Consider the following 18652-nt stretch of genomic DNA (forward strand, 5'->3'; position numbering starts at 1 on the left):
TGAAGTCAGCCATGTGTGCCAGGGTACCTGTACGCAACACATGGCTGTCTTCACTAGGAAGATCACTTTCAGGATCCTCCTCCTCCTCCTCCTCCTCCTCAGGCCATACACGCTGAAAGGATGACAGGCAAGCAGCATGGGTACCGTCAGCAGTGGGCCAAGCTGTCTCTTCCCCCTCCTCCTCATCCTCCTCCCCCTCCTCCTCCTCCTCCTCAACGCGCTGAGATATAGACAGGAGGGTGCTCTGACTATCCAGCGACATACTGTCTTCCCCGCCTCCGTTTCCGAGCGCAAAGCATCTGCCTTTATGCTTTGCAGGGAACTTCTCAAGAGGCATAGCAGAGGAATGGTGACGCTAATGATTGCAGCATCGCCGCTCACCACCTGGGTAGACTGCTCAAAGTTTCCAAGGACCTGGCAGATGTCTGCCAACCAGGCCCACTCTTCTGAAAATAATTGAGGAGGCTGACTCCCACTGCGCTGCCCATGTTGGAGTTGGTATTCCACTATAGCTCTACGCTGCTCATAGAGCCTGGCCAACATGTGGAGCTTTTCAGAAAGCGCTGAACCACCAAATTAAAGACGTGGGCCAGGCATGGCACGTGCGTGAGGCTGCCGAGCTGCAGAGCCGCCACCAGGTTACGCCCGTTGTCACACACGACCATGCCCGGTTGGAGGCTCAGCGGCGCAAGCCAACGGTCGGTCTGCTCTGTTAGACCCCGCAGCAGTTCGTGGGCCGTGTGCCTCTTATCTCCTAAGCTGAGTAGTTTCAGCACGGCCTGCTGACGCTTGCCCACCGCTGTGCTGCCACGCCGCGCGACACCGACTGCTGGCGACATCCTGCTGCTGCTGACACATCTAGATTGCGAGACAGAGGTTGCGGAGGAGGAGGAGGAGGAGTGTGGTTTAGTGGAGGAAGCATACACCGCCGAAGATACCACCACCGAGCTGGGGCCCGCAATTCTGGGGGTGGGTAGGACGTGAGCGGTCCCAGGCTCTGACTCTGTCCCAGCCTCCACTAAATTCACCCAATGTGCCGTCAGGGAGATGTAGTGGCCCTGCCTGCCTGTGCTTGTCCACGTGTCCGTTGTTAAGTGGACCTTGGCAGTAACCGCGTTGGTGAGGGCGTACAATGTTGCGGGAGACGTGGTCGTGCAGGGCTGGGATGGCACATCGGGAAAAGTAGTGGCGACTGGGAACTGAGTAGCGCGGGGCCGCCGCCGCCATCATACTTTTGAAGGCCTCCGTTTCCACAACCCTATACGGCAGCATCTCAAGGCTGATAAATTTCGCTATGTGGACGGTTAACGCTTGAGCGTGCGGGTGCGTGGCGGTGTACTTGCGCTTGAGCTCAAAGACTTGCGCTAGCGACGGCTGGACGGTGCGAGACATTGGTGGATGGGGCCGAGGACAGCTGAGGTGAGGGTGTGGGTGCAGGCCAGGAGACGGTAGTGCCTGTGTCCTCAGAGGGGGGTTGGATCTCAGTGGCAGGTTGGGGCACAGGGGGAGAGGCAGTGGTGCAAACCGGAGGCGGTGAACGGCCTTCATCCCACCTTGTGGGGTGCTTGGCCATCATATGTCTGCGCATGCTGGTGGTGGTGAGGCTGTTGGTGGTGGCTCCCCGGCTGATCTTGGCGCGACAAAGGTTGCACACCACTGTTCGTCGGTCGTCAGGCGTCTCTGTGAAAAACTGCCAGACCTTAGAGCACCTCGGCCTCTGCAGGGTGGCATGGCGCGAGGGTGCACTTTGGGAAACAGTTGGTGGATTATTCGGTCTGGCCCTGCCTCTACCCCTGGACACCACACTGCCTCTTGCAATCTGCCCTGCTGCTGCCCTTGCCTCCCCCTCTGAAGACCTGTCCTCAGTAGGCGTTGCAAACCAGGTGGGGTCAGTCACCTCATCGTCCTGCTGCTCTTCCTCTGAATCCTCTGTGCGCACCTCCCTCGGACTTACTGCCCTTACTACTACCTCACCGATAGACAACTGTGTCTCATCGTCATCGTCCTCCTCACCCACTGAAAGGTCTTGAGACAGTTGCCGGAAGTCCCCAGCCTCATCCCCCGGACCCCGGGAACTTTCCAATGGTTGGGCATCAGTGACGATAAACTCCTCTGGTGGGAGAGGAACCACTGCTGCCCAATCTGAGCAGAGGCCCGAGAACAGTTCCTGGGAGTCTTCCCGCTCCTGAGCATGTGTCATTGTAGTGGAGTGAGGAGGCTGGGAGGAAGGAGGAGCAGCAGCCAGAGGATTCGGATTTGCAGCACTGGACGGCGCAGAACTGTGGGTGGATGATAGGTTGCTCGAAGCACTTTCTGCCATCCACGACAGGACCTGCTCACACTGCTCATTTTCTAATAAAGGTCTCCCGCGTGGACCCATTAATTGTGCGATGAATGTGGGGACGCCAGAAACGTGCCTCTCTCCTAATCGCGCAGCAGTCGGCTGCGATACACCTGGATCAGGAGCTCGGCCTGTGCCCACACCCTCACTTGGGCCTACGCGTCCTCGGCCGCGTCCACGTCCTCTAGGCCTACCCCTACCCCTCAGCATGCTGTATTACCAGTGATTTGATTTCCCAGCCAGGAAAAAAAATTAGCGCAAGCCTGCAGGCCAAATAGAATTTTTGCCCTTTTTTTTAAAAGGAAAGGCCCACTGACTATATTCAATCAATAATGTGTTGTGGCCCTGCTGTGTGTCACAGAACTGCAGTGCTATTAACTGCAGCAGAGCGGTGATTTCCCAGCCAGGAAATAAATGGGCGCAAGCCTGCTGTTAAACTTAGCTGGCTGCGTATGATTTTTTTTACGTTCTTTCCACCCACCACACACGTACCCAGAACGCTGAGGACTGTCAGAGGCAGGCCAAATAGAATTTTTGCCCTTTTTTTTTTAAAAGGAAAGGCCCACTGACTATATTCAATCAATTAATAAATGTGTTGTGTGGCCCTGCTGTGTGTCACAGAACTGCAGTGTTATTTACTGCAGCAGAGCCGGGATTTCCCAGCCAGGAAAGAAATTGGCGCAAGCCTGCAGGCCAAATAGAATTTTTGCCCTTTTCTTTTAAAGGAAAGGCCCACTGCGTATATTCAATCAATAAAATATGTCTTCTGGCCCTGCCTACACAATTCTGTCCCTGGAGTATTACTGCAGGGCGCAATGCTCTGCACGGTCGATTTGGAAAAAAAAAAAATGTGCAACACTGCTAACAGCAGCCTCCACACTACTGCACACGGTTAGATGTGGCCCTAAGAAGGACCGTTGGGGTTCTTGAAGCCTACACTAACTCCTAACGCTCTCCCTACAGCAGCTCCAACACTATAGCACTGTCCCTCAGCTATCTCACAACGCATCTGAGGCGAGCCGCGGGAGGGGCCGACTTTTATACTCGGGTGACATCTGATCTCCCCAGCCACTCACAGCAGGGGGGTGGTATAGGGCTGGAACATCACAGGGGGAAGTTGTAATGCCTTCCCTGTCTTTCGATTGGCCAGAAAAGCGCGCTAACGTCTCAGAGAGGAAAGTGAAAGTAACCCGAACATTGCGTGGTACTCGTTATGAGTAACGAGCATCCCGAACACCCTAATATTCGCCCGAGCATCAAGCTCGGACGAGTACGTTCGCTCATCTCTAGAAAGAACCCATTGACATAAATTGGTTCCGTTCTCTGCGTATTGTGTGCGTATATTTCACACAGTCAAATGTCTGAAGGAGCCCTAAGTGCTGCAGATTTTTTGCGTGGAAGACCTCAGTGGATCCGCCTCGTGCGGCCGGGTAGCTAATCAGTGTCTAAAGAGGTAGATTTGGGGAGCACTGAATCATACAATAAATGCACTGCGTGGATCACACTATAGTTGGAGCTTATTTTGAAATCCGCATGTTATTTCCAGTCTTTAGGCAGGTTATTTGCTGCAGGTTATTTACTGTCTGCACAGTGTAGGATGACACACAGTGGTGGTTAACAATCAGCTCTTACTTCCTCCTCCCCGCACTGCAGCGCAGCTGTGAGGTGTCACCATCTGGATAGAGTACAGTACAAGGGTTAGAGTCTGCACAGCGCTCAGGAGAAGAGGAGCAGCAGAGCTTCTAGGTGCAACATGGACTGCCGTCTCTTCCTGGGGTTCATAGCTCTAACTGCAGGTGAGTGTTACTGGATGGCAGGTAACTACATAGTATCAGGACTGAGGAGTAACCTGGTAGCTGTTGTATTAATATCTCCTCCGTCAGAATTGGCTCTGCTACTCACATACATACATAGTAGTGATAATTTGTGAGTGATACATTATGTATATACTCTATCTGTAATCATTCCTATAACTTTTTGCACATACAGTAAAATATTCTTCTTTTTACAGTCGCTGCTCAACAAAATCCGCTGGTGATAGTAAATGGAACTCTGGGAGGATCTGTGGATTTTAATCTGCATGATATCACATTACCTCAAAATTACCAGCTATCATGGACAACTGAAGGAGGCACTATTGTTATTGGAAGAATATCTAATAATAATAACCCATCAATCAGTCCGGCTTATGTGAATAGAACTCAGTTGTTTCAAAATGGGACTCTGAAACTGGAACAACTCACAAGAAATGATGAGAGAGAATATACTGCGACAGAAAACAGCCCGGATAGTTTCACAGCTCAAGTTCAGAATTATCGGCTCAATTTATATGGTAAGTAACAACCTGTCCGGCATCTTATCCATACAATAGTCTGTGAAGAAGATGATAAGGTCTGTTCACAATTGGGCCACTTTCACAGCGTAGTATTTTGGTCAGTATTTTCCATCAGCACTTGTAAGCCAAAACCAGGAGTAGAACATCAGCCGACTAAGGGCTGTTTCACATGGCCGTATGCGTACAACTCCGTAGGTCTACCGCAGCGTTGCACACATATGGCACTGCGCATGCTCGCGAACAACGCAGTCACAGACATGAGTAGTGCAATTTAAAAAAAAATTTTTTATCGTTTTTAATTATTTTAAATTCCCTGCGTTGTTCAGAGCGGGGATGTGTATGAAAACGCTGCCCATACGCTATGCATGTGTTTGGACAGCGTATTATATGCAGCCCATACAAGGATTGCTTATGATACGCAGAGAATTAGAGCATGCTGCGATTTATTTCTCCTGCCTATCGATACGCAGTGCCCACAGGTGTGCATGGTAAAATGAAAGTCCATTGACTTTCACTGCCTTTATTCGCTGTGCGTTACGCACAGCATATATTTGTGCTTAATACACGGTGACAATACACCCATGAGCACTAAGGGCTTCAACATATGAGCATGTGCGCGAAGCCACTTGCCACAACAGGGCATATTTGCGCATGAACAAGGTTTGGAGATGGCAATAATCCAGCTGATATGCGTGTGCATGAGCACTGTAATGTAATTTTTGCGATCGAAATACCAGTTCACTTGCGCATGTTACTCCTTTTCTGTGGAATAGAATGGCTATTAAAGTCTAATAAGGGTCGGCTGTCTTTTGTTCCCTGCTTAATTTCTTTAACTTGCAATAGTCTTCTATGGCAGCTTTCTGCGTAACACGCAGAAAGATAGGGCAGGTCCTGTCTTTTCTCATGCACACCTGTGTCACATTTTGCAGGTGGGAGTTTCTGTTTAAGCCCTAAGGATGGATTCATACAAACATATTTGCGCATGAAAAATTTGCGTGCACAAGACGCAGAAAAAAGAACCCATCGATTTTGTGCGCATATTTGGCATGCACAGTACCGTTGTGCATTCCTTATTTTCCTGCACATTTGTGTAGGGAAAGAACATATCTTGCACTCATTGAACTAATTGGCCATTTCAATGGCTCAGCACTTCGGTGTTTGTTATTTGCGAGCCAAAAAGTACAGTAAAAAACGCTGTTGCACACGCAAATATTCAATGCAGATTCGCAAAAACACAGTGTAAATGCCCACACATATGCTTGTGTGAATCCATCTTAATATAGATCTGTATTACGGACACGTTACAGATGACATTACAACCGTATATTATCAGTATTCCATCACTACTTCATCATCATTTGCTTCTGTGTATTTTATTCTCTACTGGATAAGTACTGATCTGCATTTACCCAATAGCAAATAATACCAATACGGAAACAAATAGGTCATGCTGCATTTTTAAAAAATGACCTGGAAACTATGTTCATGTGAATAGATACATAGATTGACATCAGCTGTAGATTACAACCCACAAAACACAAACTAAATATGGAGTTATCATATGCTCGTCTGAAATCGGCATGATGCTTCATTCACATGAGCGTATATTGACCACGTTTTCATAGCCGGCCAATATACGCTCCCCATCTGATGCATTGGAAAGCAATGCATCAGTTGAGATGGGCGTATTCCTGATGTGTAAAAATGGCCAGCTGGCAAAGATAGAGCATACGGTGTGCATTCCCGCCAGCCGGGAAGATAGTCCTGGAACTATCTTTCCTGACCGGAAAACGCCGTCCGTCCCATAGATTCCTATGGGAGCTGCCGAAGAAAAGGGAATGGGAGGGTTTAGCGGCATTTCTGCTAAACTCCCTCCCTCTTCCCTTTTCCTCTCTGCTCTTTGACATCTATTGGCAAAGAGAGAGGGTTGGACTGGATGGGGGATTAGCACACTAGCTCCCGCTCCATCCTGCCTCCTTTATAGCCGAGAGCCAGCAAGGGTGGAGAGATTGAGGGAGTTTAGCAGAGCTAAAAGGAAGCATGAATGGGAGACGCTTCTCGTTCACATGTTTTTCGGCCACGCTATGGCGATGACACGGCCGGCCAAAAAACGCAGCGCCCATGTGAAAGAGAACTGAGGCTGTATTCACACTGGCAAGTGCAATTTTGGTCCGTGAAAAACTGACCACTTTCTATGGGCACAACTACGCTCGGCTGCACAGAGTGTTGCTACATCTGAACGAAGGGAATTCCTTCCCTTTCGCCAGCTTTTCAAACTCTGCACCAGAGCACAGGAGTTTCAAGATAACTGTGGGAAGATAGGTGCCGCCCAATCTTCCCCGCAAGATGTATTCAGGTCGAGAAAAGAGCTGATGAAAACGAAACCACTGAAATCCTATTGAACTCAGTGGTTTGGTTTTGTCATTTGATTATTAAGGTCTGATAAGAGGAGAAAACAACATTTGCCTGAATCCACCCTTAGGCCTCCTTCACACGATCACATATGTTTTTACGTTTGCCCGTATGCGCTGGAAAATTGCATGAATGAACATTTGGCGCAATCAAGTTTCAGTCTTTATTTGTGTATTTTTAGCCATTCACACGGAGAGCTGCTGCGTATCGTCAAATAAAATAATCTAAAGCATTGAAAAGCAGCCATTGGCAGAAATCCTCGGAATGACTACTAATACTTAAGTAGGGCGAGCTGTCTTCTTTTCCTAGCGTTGTATGCAGGGTAACTCCCTCAACTTCCCTTTTTTCCAGCTTCAATAGAAGTCCTTTGGAGCTTGCTGCGTATTTTGGCAAAAGATATGCTACCGAAAACAGTCGTGTATGTGCTATTTGTACTGGCATTCCTTTTACACGGCAAAAAATAGTTCATCTGAATAAGGCTGCCTGTCCACGGGCGTTTTTGTATTGCGTTCCCCGTGGCGATAATCCGGCAATGGGTAACGCAGTGCACGCTTTCCATAACTTTGCATGCTGCGAATTGCCGCGATTCTCCACGATGAGCCTATCTGTCAGATAGGCTAACTGCGGAGATCCCTCTGCCAGCTCCTGCTCCTGGGCTGCGGCTCTTGCAGCGGCGATCTGCCGCGGGATTTTGCAGCGCCCGTGGACAAGTAGTCTAAAGCAATTAAAATCTAATGCTTCTCAAGGTCGCGTTTTTTTGAAGATTTTTTTTTTTTTTCCCCCGCGGGTAAATTCCTGTATAAATAGAGTCATCTGAATAAGCCCTTATTGTGAGTTTTTCTCCGCTCTTAACTCAAGGTATCACTGTATATATAAAAACACAAACAACAGTTTTTAGGTGTTCTAGGCTGTGAATCCCGCCCCCATATCGCAGTCTCCACAATGTGAGTTCTCCAAAGATGCGAGGCGTTCTCATGTCAAAAAAAGGGAATTCCCCACTACGGCTGACAGCTGCGATGAAGGATCACAGAGTTTCCCCCATTGTTTTCAATTGGAGACTCCACGTCACATCGCGTACACCTAGTACGTGGTCTCGAAACGCAAAAATCTCGCATGATTTTGACGCCCGTGTGAAGCCAGCCTCGGTAAAAGATTCTGTCAAATTTTTGGGGAGTAATAGCTCAGCACGCAGCACCATTTTTGTTCTCGTAAGATGACGGCTACTATAGAGGATCTTAAGGGAACCAATTATGGTGTCCGTAGCGTTGTGTTTGTGTTCATTATGTGACAGATCCAGCTCTGTGTCTGGAAATGCAAATGCAGATGTGAATCGAGCCTAAATAATTAGCATCTTTGCATTGCAGCAGCGCTGAGAACATTTCCTATGACCCAACCGTTGCCACAAAAAATGAATGTAAGACGCGTGTTATTTATACAATGGTGCAGTTCTCAACTATATCACTAACAGAAGGACTGACGCCTGGTGTTGTACAAAGAGCTTATTGTCATCTTTAATCCTTTCTAGGGATGAGCGAGTATACTCGCTAAAGCACTTCTCGTTCGAGTAATGTGCTTTAGACGAGTATCTCCCTGCTCGTCCCTGAAGACTCGGCGGCCGCCGCCAGGCCCGCTCTCCCGTCCGCTCTCCCCTGCTCCCCGCCGCGACTCACCTGTCAGCTGTGGCGGCTCCCGAATCTTCAGGAACGAGCAGGGAGATACTCGGCTAAAGCACATTACTCAAGCGAGTAGTGCCTTAGCGAGTATACTCGCTCATCCCTAATCCTTTCCAATTCACTGTCTGATGTCTGAAGACATTATGATTTAAGGCTGTACAGCTCCGATGTTGGAAGACGCCCATCAGGGTTCTCTTACTGTATATTGCCAGCCTCTCTGCTCAGAGCTTATCCAACATGTCACCTCATGCAGTACTGGCTTTAGCCATTATATAACGGCAAAAAAAGAGTAAGCCCCCTAGGAAAACCAGGATACAAATTGGATTGGGAAGGGTTAAGGGAAATCCTATTGTGTTGTAACCTCCACACGTGTAAGAGAACCATTGTTACAGTGTATATGAGAAATGAGGTTCATTGCTGACAGTTCTCAGCTGCTGAGCACACAGGTGTGTGGATGTAGGGGGCTTTTATACGGGGCGACCTGTCGAGCGCAGATGGCCATCAGGTCATCCCGGCAATGATCGTTCATGAGCTTTTACCCAGGAATGGTCATCGCTAGTGAATAGAGATGGAGTGGGCTGCGGTTCGTTCCCCCCCCCCCCGCCTCCATTCACAGTAAACAGGCAGTCATTCAGTTTTTTTATGCATGCAGAAACTGAACAATGAATTAATTTATCGTTCACTCTTGCATGCATTTAGGCTGAGTAAATTGTACAAATTTGCGTTGATCGTGGGAATCTTAGGGCTCATGTCCACGGGCAAAATATGATTTAAGATCCGCAGCGGATCTCCCGCATGCGGATCCGCATCCCATAGGGATGCATTGACCACCCGCGGGTAGATAAATACCCGCGGAACGTCAATAAAAGGGATTTTAAAAAAAATGGAGCATGGAAAAATCCGGACCATGCTCCATTTTCGTGCGGGTCTCCCGCGGGGACGGCTCCCGCGGGCTTCTATTGAAGCCTATGGAAGCCGTCCGGATCCGCGGGAGACCTAAAATAGGAATTTAAAGTATTTACCATCCGGCGCGGGCGGGGAAGGTCAGCTGTTCCTCACGGCCGCATCTTCCTTGCTTCGGCTCGGCGGATGTGCCCGGCGCATGCGCGCGGCACGTCGGCGACGTGCCGGCGACGTGCCGCCGGCGTCAGGAATTCATCCGCCGGCCGAAAATGAAGATCCGGCCGTGAGGAACAGCTGATCTTCTCCGCCCGCGCCGGATGGTAAATACTTTTAAATTCTTATTTTCGGCGCTCATGTCCGCGGGGCAGGAGGGACCCGCTGCAGATTCTACATGTAGAATCTGCAGCGGATCTGATTTTCCCCGTGGACATGAGGCCTTAACGTTTTCCTAGCCTGTGTAATGGGGCCCTTAATTAAAGGGTTGTCTGATGATTAAAGGGAACCTGTCACACGGTGCACGCTGCCCAAGCAGTATGAACTGTGTCTTATTCTGAAATTCTCCAGGGTTTCAGCATAAATATACTTTGAAGTTTGATGGCGCTCTGAGTTACAGGGACGGGCCATGCTGGCTTCTCCCCGCCTGCATTATCTAGAGTGACAGCACTTTTCCTGCTTGTGTACAGGGGAGAAGTCAGCATGGCCCTCTGTGAGACTTGGAGTGCTTTTCTGAATCAAGCTTCATAGTCTATTTATTCTAAAACAGTGCAGAGCTCCAGAATTAGGCATACATGAGTACACTGTACATACATGTCCTGGTTCATGACGCCATTGCTCATGGTTCAGGCAGCATGAACCTGATGTTCCCTTTAATTATTAATTTACTGTACTCTATTAGATTCAACAAAACATAGCTGGAAACTTACAAAGGTCAGCATCTTCTGCGCCGGGCTTAGTACAATTTTTCTGGATGCTTTGAATACTGAATATATGAAGAGGTGCTCTCCCTAAGGAGAAAAGGTAGCGTTCCTGACCCACATCGCAGGTCTCTCGCTAGCCAAGCCAGAAGCCTAATGCACACTGATAAGGGGCAAACACCCTAAAACAGCTGTCTATGTATGGATTCTGCCTTGGCTTTCAATTCCCGGTCATTGTTACAAGGCTTGTATACAGAGTCTACCATTGACTTGCAGGAATGCTGCCCTCCAATAGGTGGCACTGCAGAGGTATTTTTCCATCTCCCTTACTTGCATATATGAAGAGATGTACTACTCCTCATGTGTGCGGAACATCCTCTGCAGCTCCGTGCGTCTAGAAAGAAATGTACGCCAGGTCCAGCCTGGCATATATTTCTGCTATAATTTATGCCAGTTTCTGGCATAAATTATATATAAATTTATGCGTCGGTTTGGCCATGCCCTCTTCCAAAATCTCTGCCCACTTTTGGAAAAGTTACAGCAAGTCTATGATACAGAGCAAATTGTTAGTAGTCCGGAGACATTGTGCGAGACATGAGACAGAAAGCAGTGTCCAGTTCTTGCCAGAGGAAATACTTAAAGACCCAGTGTACAGAGCACCAAAGCCAGATCAGGAAAAGTTAATAATAGTTGTTACATTAAAGAGGCCGAAGTGAACCCAGTTGCCATAAACTGGGTTGACAACATTATGCTTCAAGCCCAGGCAGGGATAGAAATGATCGAGTCCTCCTTTTAAATTAATTGGATCCGAGTCTTAAAAATGTGGATACAATTGATTATGACAGCATCACTGCAAGAAGCCCAGTGCTTCCTGTCCCGCCATCTGGAGCCTTCTCTGTCACGCAGGTGGTGCGATATTAATGTGTCACCTGCGCCATTTCACAGAAGCCTGGTTAGAAGAGGCTGAGGCTATTTGGTCTCTCCGTCTCTAACCTCTAGCCTATTTGGTTATGCCAGAAGTATCACTGTATTCTATATAATGCAACTCTCACTGTCCCCCCCCCCCCCCCCACACACACACACTCCGCCCGACATATCCCTCCTTACAAATCCCCCCCCCCCCTTTTACCTATACCTCCTCAACCCCTGTTCTTTTTTTTTCTTTTCTTCTTTCATCTCATCTTTAATTGCATTTATTGTGTATTCATGTAATAAAAGTGTTGAAAATAGAATTTCATCTGCATAACAGCAGTGCAGGGATCGCAATTCTACGTAACAACATGTACAGAAAAAAAAAAGGGCCAGGGAGCGAAAGTCTCGCAACGCACAAATCTTGCGTAATTTTCTCAGCTGTGTGAAAGCAGCCTAAGCCAAAGAATGGGGATATGATGAGAGCGTGATGTAGATGAGCGAGTTTATTTTTTCATTTAATTGCACAAGCACAGTGAGGTATTAGTCATTGACCAGAGGAACAACGAGGCCTATAAATGACCAGCGAGCATAGTGGGGATCTATTAATGACTTAGGGGGCAGAATGGTGCCTATAAATTACTATAAGGGTCCACTAAACTTAGAGCCAGCCCTGACTGTAGGTGCTTCAGCTATGTGTCATCTGCAAAGCTAAAGATTAGAGACTGTTTTTTAATTATCGGTGCCATAGACAGCGAACAAAAGAGATATCGCTCCTGTATCAGGGAAGTCCCCCCTAGAAATTGAGTTAAGTGACTGTGGAAAGTCTGCCAGAGAGTCGCAGTGATGTATTTAATAAATGACTGCGCGACTAAAAATAATGTGAATGAGCGCACAAACGTCAGATTTCAGACACGCTGCTAAACTCCCTCCCACCTTCCTTTCCTGCAGCTCCCACAGGCTCCCATAGGAGTCAATGGGAGTTGCCGCTGTTACCCGGCAGGAAGATAGTTCCTGAACTATCTTTCCTGGCTGATGTAAAAGCACTATCTTGGCCGGCCGGCCCCTATTACGCAGCAGCAAAACGCCCATCTGAACTGATGCATTTTAAACCAATGCTTCAGATGGGCAGGGTATATCGGCGGACTGTGAAAGCGGGTCAGTTATATTCTCGTGTGATTGAGCCCTTATACAAAGCTTTTTGAGGCTGCTACAGTAATAAATCTGTAAGCTGCAATTCTGGGTGTGTAACATCTTTGCTGCAAAACACAGCTGTGCAATACTTCCCCCTCTTTTTACATATTAACTGCTCATTTTTGAGTAGCGTGTATAGAGCATATAAAGAGATCTCTATATAGATGCTGTATTTACTGTATGCTGTGACTACGCAAACACACAATACCTAGTAAAATCGCCAATAAAGAACAATGCAATAAGGTATTGACACGATGAAGGAAAGTCATTTCCGAAACGCCTAGCAACTCACCATGTAGAGAAGTGTACTATCTCTGAATTGTAAAGATGTAAAAATAAAGGAGGAAGTTTAAATGAAGACCTGGCTGATGCTGGAGGTTTTTTTCTTCTATTTATTTGCATTGAAATAATGCTCTGAATCCTCTCCAAGGATGCTGTGGACTGGGTGAGCTGGCTCAGATGAGCTGATTAAACAGATCTGACTGTGCACATAGCATTAGAGATGAGCGAGCACCAAAATGCTCGGGTGCTCGTTACTCGGGACGAAATTTTCGCGATGCTCGAGGGTTCGTTTCGAGTAACGAACCCCATTGAAGTCAATGGGCGACCCGAGCATTTTTTTATTTCGCCGATGCTCGCTAAGGTTTCCTTGTGTGAAAATCTGGGCAATTCAAGAAAGTGATGGGAACGACACAGCAACGGATAGGGCAGGCGAGGGGCTACATGTTGGGCTGCATCTCAAGTTCACAGGTCCCACTATTAAGCCACAATAGCGGCAAGAGTGGGCCCCCCCCCCCTCCCAAAAACTTTTACTTCTGAAAAGCCCTCATTAGCATGGCATACGTTAGCTAAGCACCACACTACCTCCAACAAAGCACAATCACTGCCTGCATGACACTCCACTGCCACTTCTCCTGGGTTACATGCTGCCCAACCCCCCCCTCCCCCCCACAGCGCACACCAAAGTGTCCCTGCGCAGCCTTCAGCTGCCCTCATGCCACACCACCCTCATGTCTATTTAGAAGTGCGTCTGCCATGAGGAGGAACCGCAGGCACACACTGCAGAGGGTTGGCACGGCTAGGCAGCGACCCTCTTTAAAAGGGGCGGGGCGATAGCCCACAATGCTGTACAGAAGCAATGAGAAATAGAATCCTGTGCCACCGCCATCAGGAGCTGCACACGTGGGCATAGCAATGGGGAACCTATGTGCCACACACTATTCATTCTGTCAAGGTGTCTCTGCATGCCCCAGTCAGACCGCGGTTTTTAATTCATAGACACAGGCAGGTACAACTCCCTATTGTGAAGTCCCTGTGGACCCACAGCATGGGTGGCTCCCTGGAACCCACCGGCGGTACATAAATATATCCCATTGCAGTGCCCAACACAGCTGAGGTAGTAATGTCGTGCTTAATGCTGGTGGGCTTCGGCCCACACTGCATGCCCCAGTCAGACTGGGGTTCTTTACAAGTGGAAACAGATGCATTTATAATTCCCTGTGGACCCACAGCATGGGTGGGTGCCAGGAAGCCACCGGCGGTACATAGAAATATCCCATTGCATTGCCCAACACAGCTGAGGTAGTAATGTCGTGCTTAATACAGGTGGGCTTCGGCCCACACTGCATGCCCCAGTCAGACTGGGGTTCTTTACAAGTGGACAGATGTAGGTTAAACTCCGTGTGCACCTACAGCATGGGTGGCTCCCTGGAACCCACCGACGATACACAAAAATATCCCATTGCATTGCCCAACACAGCAGATGTAACGTCAGCTGTAATGCAGGTGGGCTAAAAATTCATTTGATTACACTGTAGGCGAGGGCCCACAAAAATTGCTGTATCAACAGTACTAATGTACATCCAAAAAATTGGCCAAGCCCAACCAAGATGGCAGGTGAAACCCATAAATCGCTTTGGTTAATGTGGCTTAAGTGGTAACTAGGCCTGGAGGCAGCCCAGTTTAACGAAAAATTGGTTCAAGTTAAAGTTTCAACGCTTTTAAGAGCATTGAAACATATAAAAATTGTTTAGAAAAATTAGATGAGTGAGCCTTGTGGCCCTAAGAAAAATTGCCCGTTCAGCGTGATTACGTGAGGTTTCAGGAGGAGGAGCAGGAGGAGGAGGAGGAATATTAGACACAGATTGATGAAGCAGAAATGTCCCCGTTTTGGATGGTGAGAGAGAACGTAGCTTCCATCCGCGGGTGCAGCCTACGTATTGCTTAGGTATCGCTGCTGTCCGCTGGTGGAGAAGAGAAGTCTGGGGAAATCCAGGCTTTGTTCATCTTGATGAGTGTAAGCCTGTCGGCACTGTCGTTTGACAGGTGGGTACGCTTATCCGTGATGATTCCCCCAGCCACACTAAACACACTCTCTGACAAGACGCTAGCCGCAGGACAAGCAAGCACCTCCAGGGCATACAGTGCGAGTTCAGGCCACGTGTCCAGCTTCGACACCCAGTAGTTGTAGGGGGCAGAGGCGTCACGGAGGACGGTCGTGCGATCGGCTACGTACTCCCTCACCATCCTTTTACAGTGCTCCCGCCGACTCAGCCTTGACTGGGGAGCGGTGACACAGTCTTGCTGGGGAGCCATAAAGCTGGCAAAGGCCTTGGAGAATGTTCCCCTGCCTGCGCTGTACATGCTGCCTGATCTCTGCGCCTCCCCTGCTACCTGGCCCTCGGAACTGCGCCTTCTGCCACTAGCGCTGTCGGATGGGAAGTTTACCATCAGTTTGTCCACCAGCGCCCTGTGGTATAGCAACACTCTCGAACCCCTTTCCTCTTCGGGAATGAGAGTGGGAAGGTTCTCCTTATAGCGTGGGTTGAGCAGTGTGTACACCCAGTAATCCGTAGTGGCCAGAATGCGTGTAACGCGAGGGTCACGAGGAAGGCATCCTAACATGAAGTCAGCCATGTGTGCCAGGGTACCTGTACGCAACACATGGCTGTCTTCACTAGGAAGATCACTTTCAGGATCCTCCTCCTCCTCCTCTTCCTCCTCCTCAGGCCATACACGCTGAAAGGATGACAGCCCAGCAGCATGTGTACCCTCACCAGTGGGCCAAGCTGTCTCTTCACCCTCCTCCTCATCCTCCTCATGCTCCTCCTCCTCCTCCTCAACGCGCTGAGATATAGACAGGCGGGTGCTCTGACTATCCAGCGACATACTGTCTTCCCCCGGCTCTGTTTGCGAGCGCAAAGCGTCTGCCTTTATGGTTTGCAGGGAACTTCTCAAGATGCATAGCAGAGGAATGGTGACGCTAATGATTGCAGCATCGCCGCTCACCACCTGGGTAGACTCCTCAAATTTTCCAAGGACCTGGCAGATGGCTGCCAACCAGGGCCACTCTTCTGTAAATAATTGAGGAGGCTGACGCCCACTGCGCCGCGCAAGTTGGAGTTGGTATTCCACTATAGCTCTACGCTGCTCATAGAGTCTGGCCAACATGTGGAGCGTAGAGTTCCACTGTGTGGGCACGTCGCACAGCAGTCGGTGCACTGGCAGATTAAACCTATGTTGCAGTGTCCGCAGGGTGGCAGCGTGCGTGTGGGATTTGCGGAAATGTGCGCAGAGCTGGCGCACCTTTCCGAGCAGGTATGACAAGTGGGGGTAGCTTTTCAGAAAGCGCTGAACCACCAAATTAAAGACATGGGCCAGGCATGGCACGTGCGTGAGGCTGCCGAGCTGCAGAGCCGCCACCAGCTTACGGCCGTTGTCACACACGACCATGCCCGGTTGGAGGCTCAGCGGCGCAAGCCAGTGGTCGGTCTGCTCTATCAGACCCTGCAGCAGTTCGTGGGCCGTGTGCCTCTTCTCTCCTAAGCTGAGTAGTTTCAGCACGGCCTGCTGACGCTTGCCCACCGCTGTGCTGCCACGCCGCGTGACACCGACTGCTGGCGACGTGCTGCTGACACATCTTGATTGCGAGACAGAGGTTGCGTTGGAGGAGGAGGAGGAGGAAGGTGCTTTAGTGGAGGAAGCATACACCGCCGCAGATACCACCACTGAGCTGTGGCCCGCAATTCTGGGGGTGGGTAGGACGTGAGCGGTCTCAGGCTCTGACTCTGTCCCAGCCTCCACTAAATTCACCCAATGTGCCGTCAGGGAGATATAGTGGCCCTGCCCGCCTGTGCTTGTCCACGTGTCCGTTGTTAAGTGGACCTTGGCAGTAACCGCGTTGGTGAGGGCGCGTACAATGTTGCGGGAGACGTGGTCGTGCAGGGCTGGGACGGCACATCGGGAAAAGTAGTGGCGACTGGGAACCGAGTAGCGCGGGGCAGACACCGCCATCATGCTTTTGAAAGCCTCCGTTTCCACAAGCCTATACGGCAGCATCTCTAGGCTGATCAATTTTGCAATGTGCACGTTTAACGCTTGAGCGTGCGGGTGCGTGGCGTCGTAGTTGCGCTTGCGCTCAAACCGTGGCACTAGCGACGTCTGGACGCTGCGCTGAGAGACATTGCTGGATGGGGCCGAGGACAGCGGAGGTGAGGGTGTGGGTGCAGGCCAGGAGACGGTAGTGCCTGTGTCCTCAGAGGGGGGTTGGATCTCAGTGGCAGGTTGGGGCACAGGGGGAGAGGCAGTGGTGCAAACCGGAGGCGGTGAACGGGCATCGTCCCACCTTGTGGGGTGCTTGGCCATCATATGCCTGCGCATGCTGTTGGTGGTGCCTCCCCAGCTGATCTTGGCGCGACAAAGGTTGCACACCACTGTTCGTCGGTCGTCAGGCGTCTCTGTGAAAAACTGCCACACCGTAGAGCACCTTGACCTGTGCAGGGTGGCATGGCGCGAGGGGGCGCTTTGGGAAACAGTTGGTGGATTATTCGGTCTGGCCCTGCCTCTACCCCTGGCCACCGCACTGGCTCGGCCTGTGCCCACACCCTCACTTGGCCCTCCGCGTCCTCGGCCGCGTCCACATCCTCTAGGCCTACCCCTACCCCTCAGCATGCTTTATTACCAGTGATTTGATTTCCCAGGCAGGAAAGAAATTGGCGCAAGGCTACACTCAACCGTAGCTGGTTGCGTCTGATTTTTGTACGTTGTCCACGCAGCACACACGTACACGGAGACCTTAGGACTGACACAGGCAGGCCAAATATAATTTCTTTTCCTTTTTAGCTTAGGGAAGACCCCACTGCGTATATTCAATGAACAAGAAGTTTAATATCTGTGGTGTGGCCCTCAAAAAGTGTCACACAACTATAGTGTAGCAGAGTTATTAACTCTAGCAGAGCAGGTATTTGCCAGTCAGGAAAGACAATGGCGCAAGCCTGCAGTAAACCGTAGCTGGTTGCGTCTGATTTTTGTACGTTGTCCACGCAGCACACACGTACACGGAGACCTTAGGACTGACACAGGCTGGCCAAATATAATTTTTTGTCCTTTTTAGCAAAGTGAAGGACCCACTGCGTATATTCAATGAACAATAACTGTGTTGTGGCCCTGCCTACACAATTCTGTCCCTGTAGTATCAATGGAGGGTGCAATGCTCTGCACAGACGATTTTTAGAAAAAAAAAAATATGCAACACAGCTAACAGCAGCCAGCACAGTACTGCACACACTTAAATTTGGCCCTAGAAAGGACCGTTGAGGTTCTTGAAGGCTACACTCACTCCTAACACTCTCCCTGCCTATACACCACTTCTGTCCCTAATACCGGGTGCAATGCTCTGCACTGCCGATTTTGAGAAGAAAAAAAAAAAAAAACACTGCTAGCAGCAGCCTGCACACAGGTAGATGTGGCCCTGAGAAGGACCGTTGGGGTTCTTGAAGCCTACACTGACTCCTAACGCTCTCCCTACAGCAGCACCAGCACGATAGTACTTTCCCTCAGCTAACTCACACGGCATGTGTGGCGAGCCGCGGGAGGGGCCGACTTTTATACTCGGGTGACATCAGATCTCCCCAGCCACTCACTGCAGGGGGGTGGTATAGGGCTTGAACGTCACAGGGGGAAGTTGTAATGC

At 49.7% G+C, this 18652-nt stretch overlaps 1 protein-coding gene across 2 annotated transcripts in view; it reads left to right on the forward strand.

Annotated features, from left to right (window-relative positions):
* The first annotated feature begins 3978 nt into the window (after positions 1 to 3978).
* Positions 3979 to 18652, forward strand: part of LOC136632357 (carcinoembryonic antigen-related cell adhesion molecule 1-like) — a 61227-nt gene continuing 46553 nt past the window's right edge. For both annotated transcript variants that reach the window (XR_010793155.1, XM_066607165.1), the window contains exons 1-2: positions 3979 to 4137; positions 4353 to 4673. Coding sequence is in view for 1 of the 2 variants with exons in the window: in XM_066607165.1 (XP_066463262.1) it covers positions 4095 to 4137; positions 4353 to 4673 (364 nt within the window). In the remaining variant the exon portion in view is untranslated. The remainder of the gene's footprint in view (positions 4138 to 4352; positions 4674 to 18652) is intronic.

The sequence above is a fragment of the Eleutherodactylus coqui genome, chromosome 6 (genome assembly GCF_035609145.1).
Source record: "Eleutherodactylus coqui strain aEleCoq1 chromosome 6, aEleCoq1.hap1, whole genome shotgun sequence".
Lineage (NCBI taxonomy): Eukaryota > Metazoa > Chordata > Amphibia > Anura > Eleutherodactylidae > Eleutherodactylus > Eleutherodactylus coqui.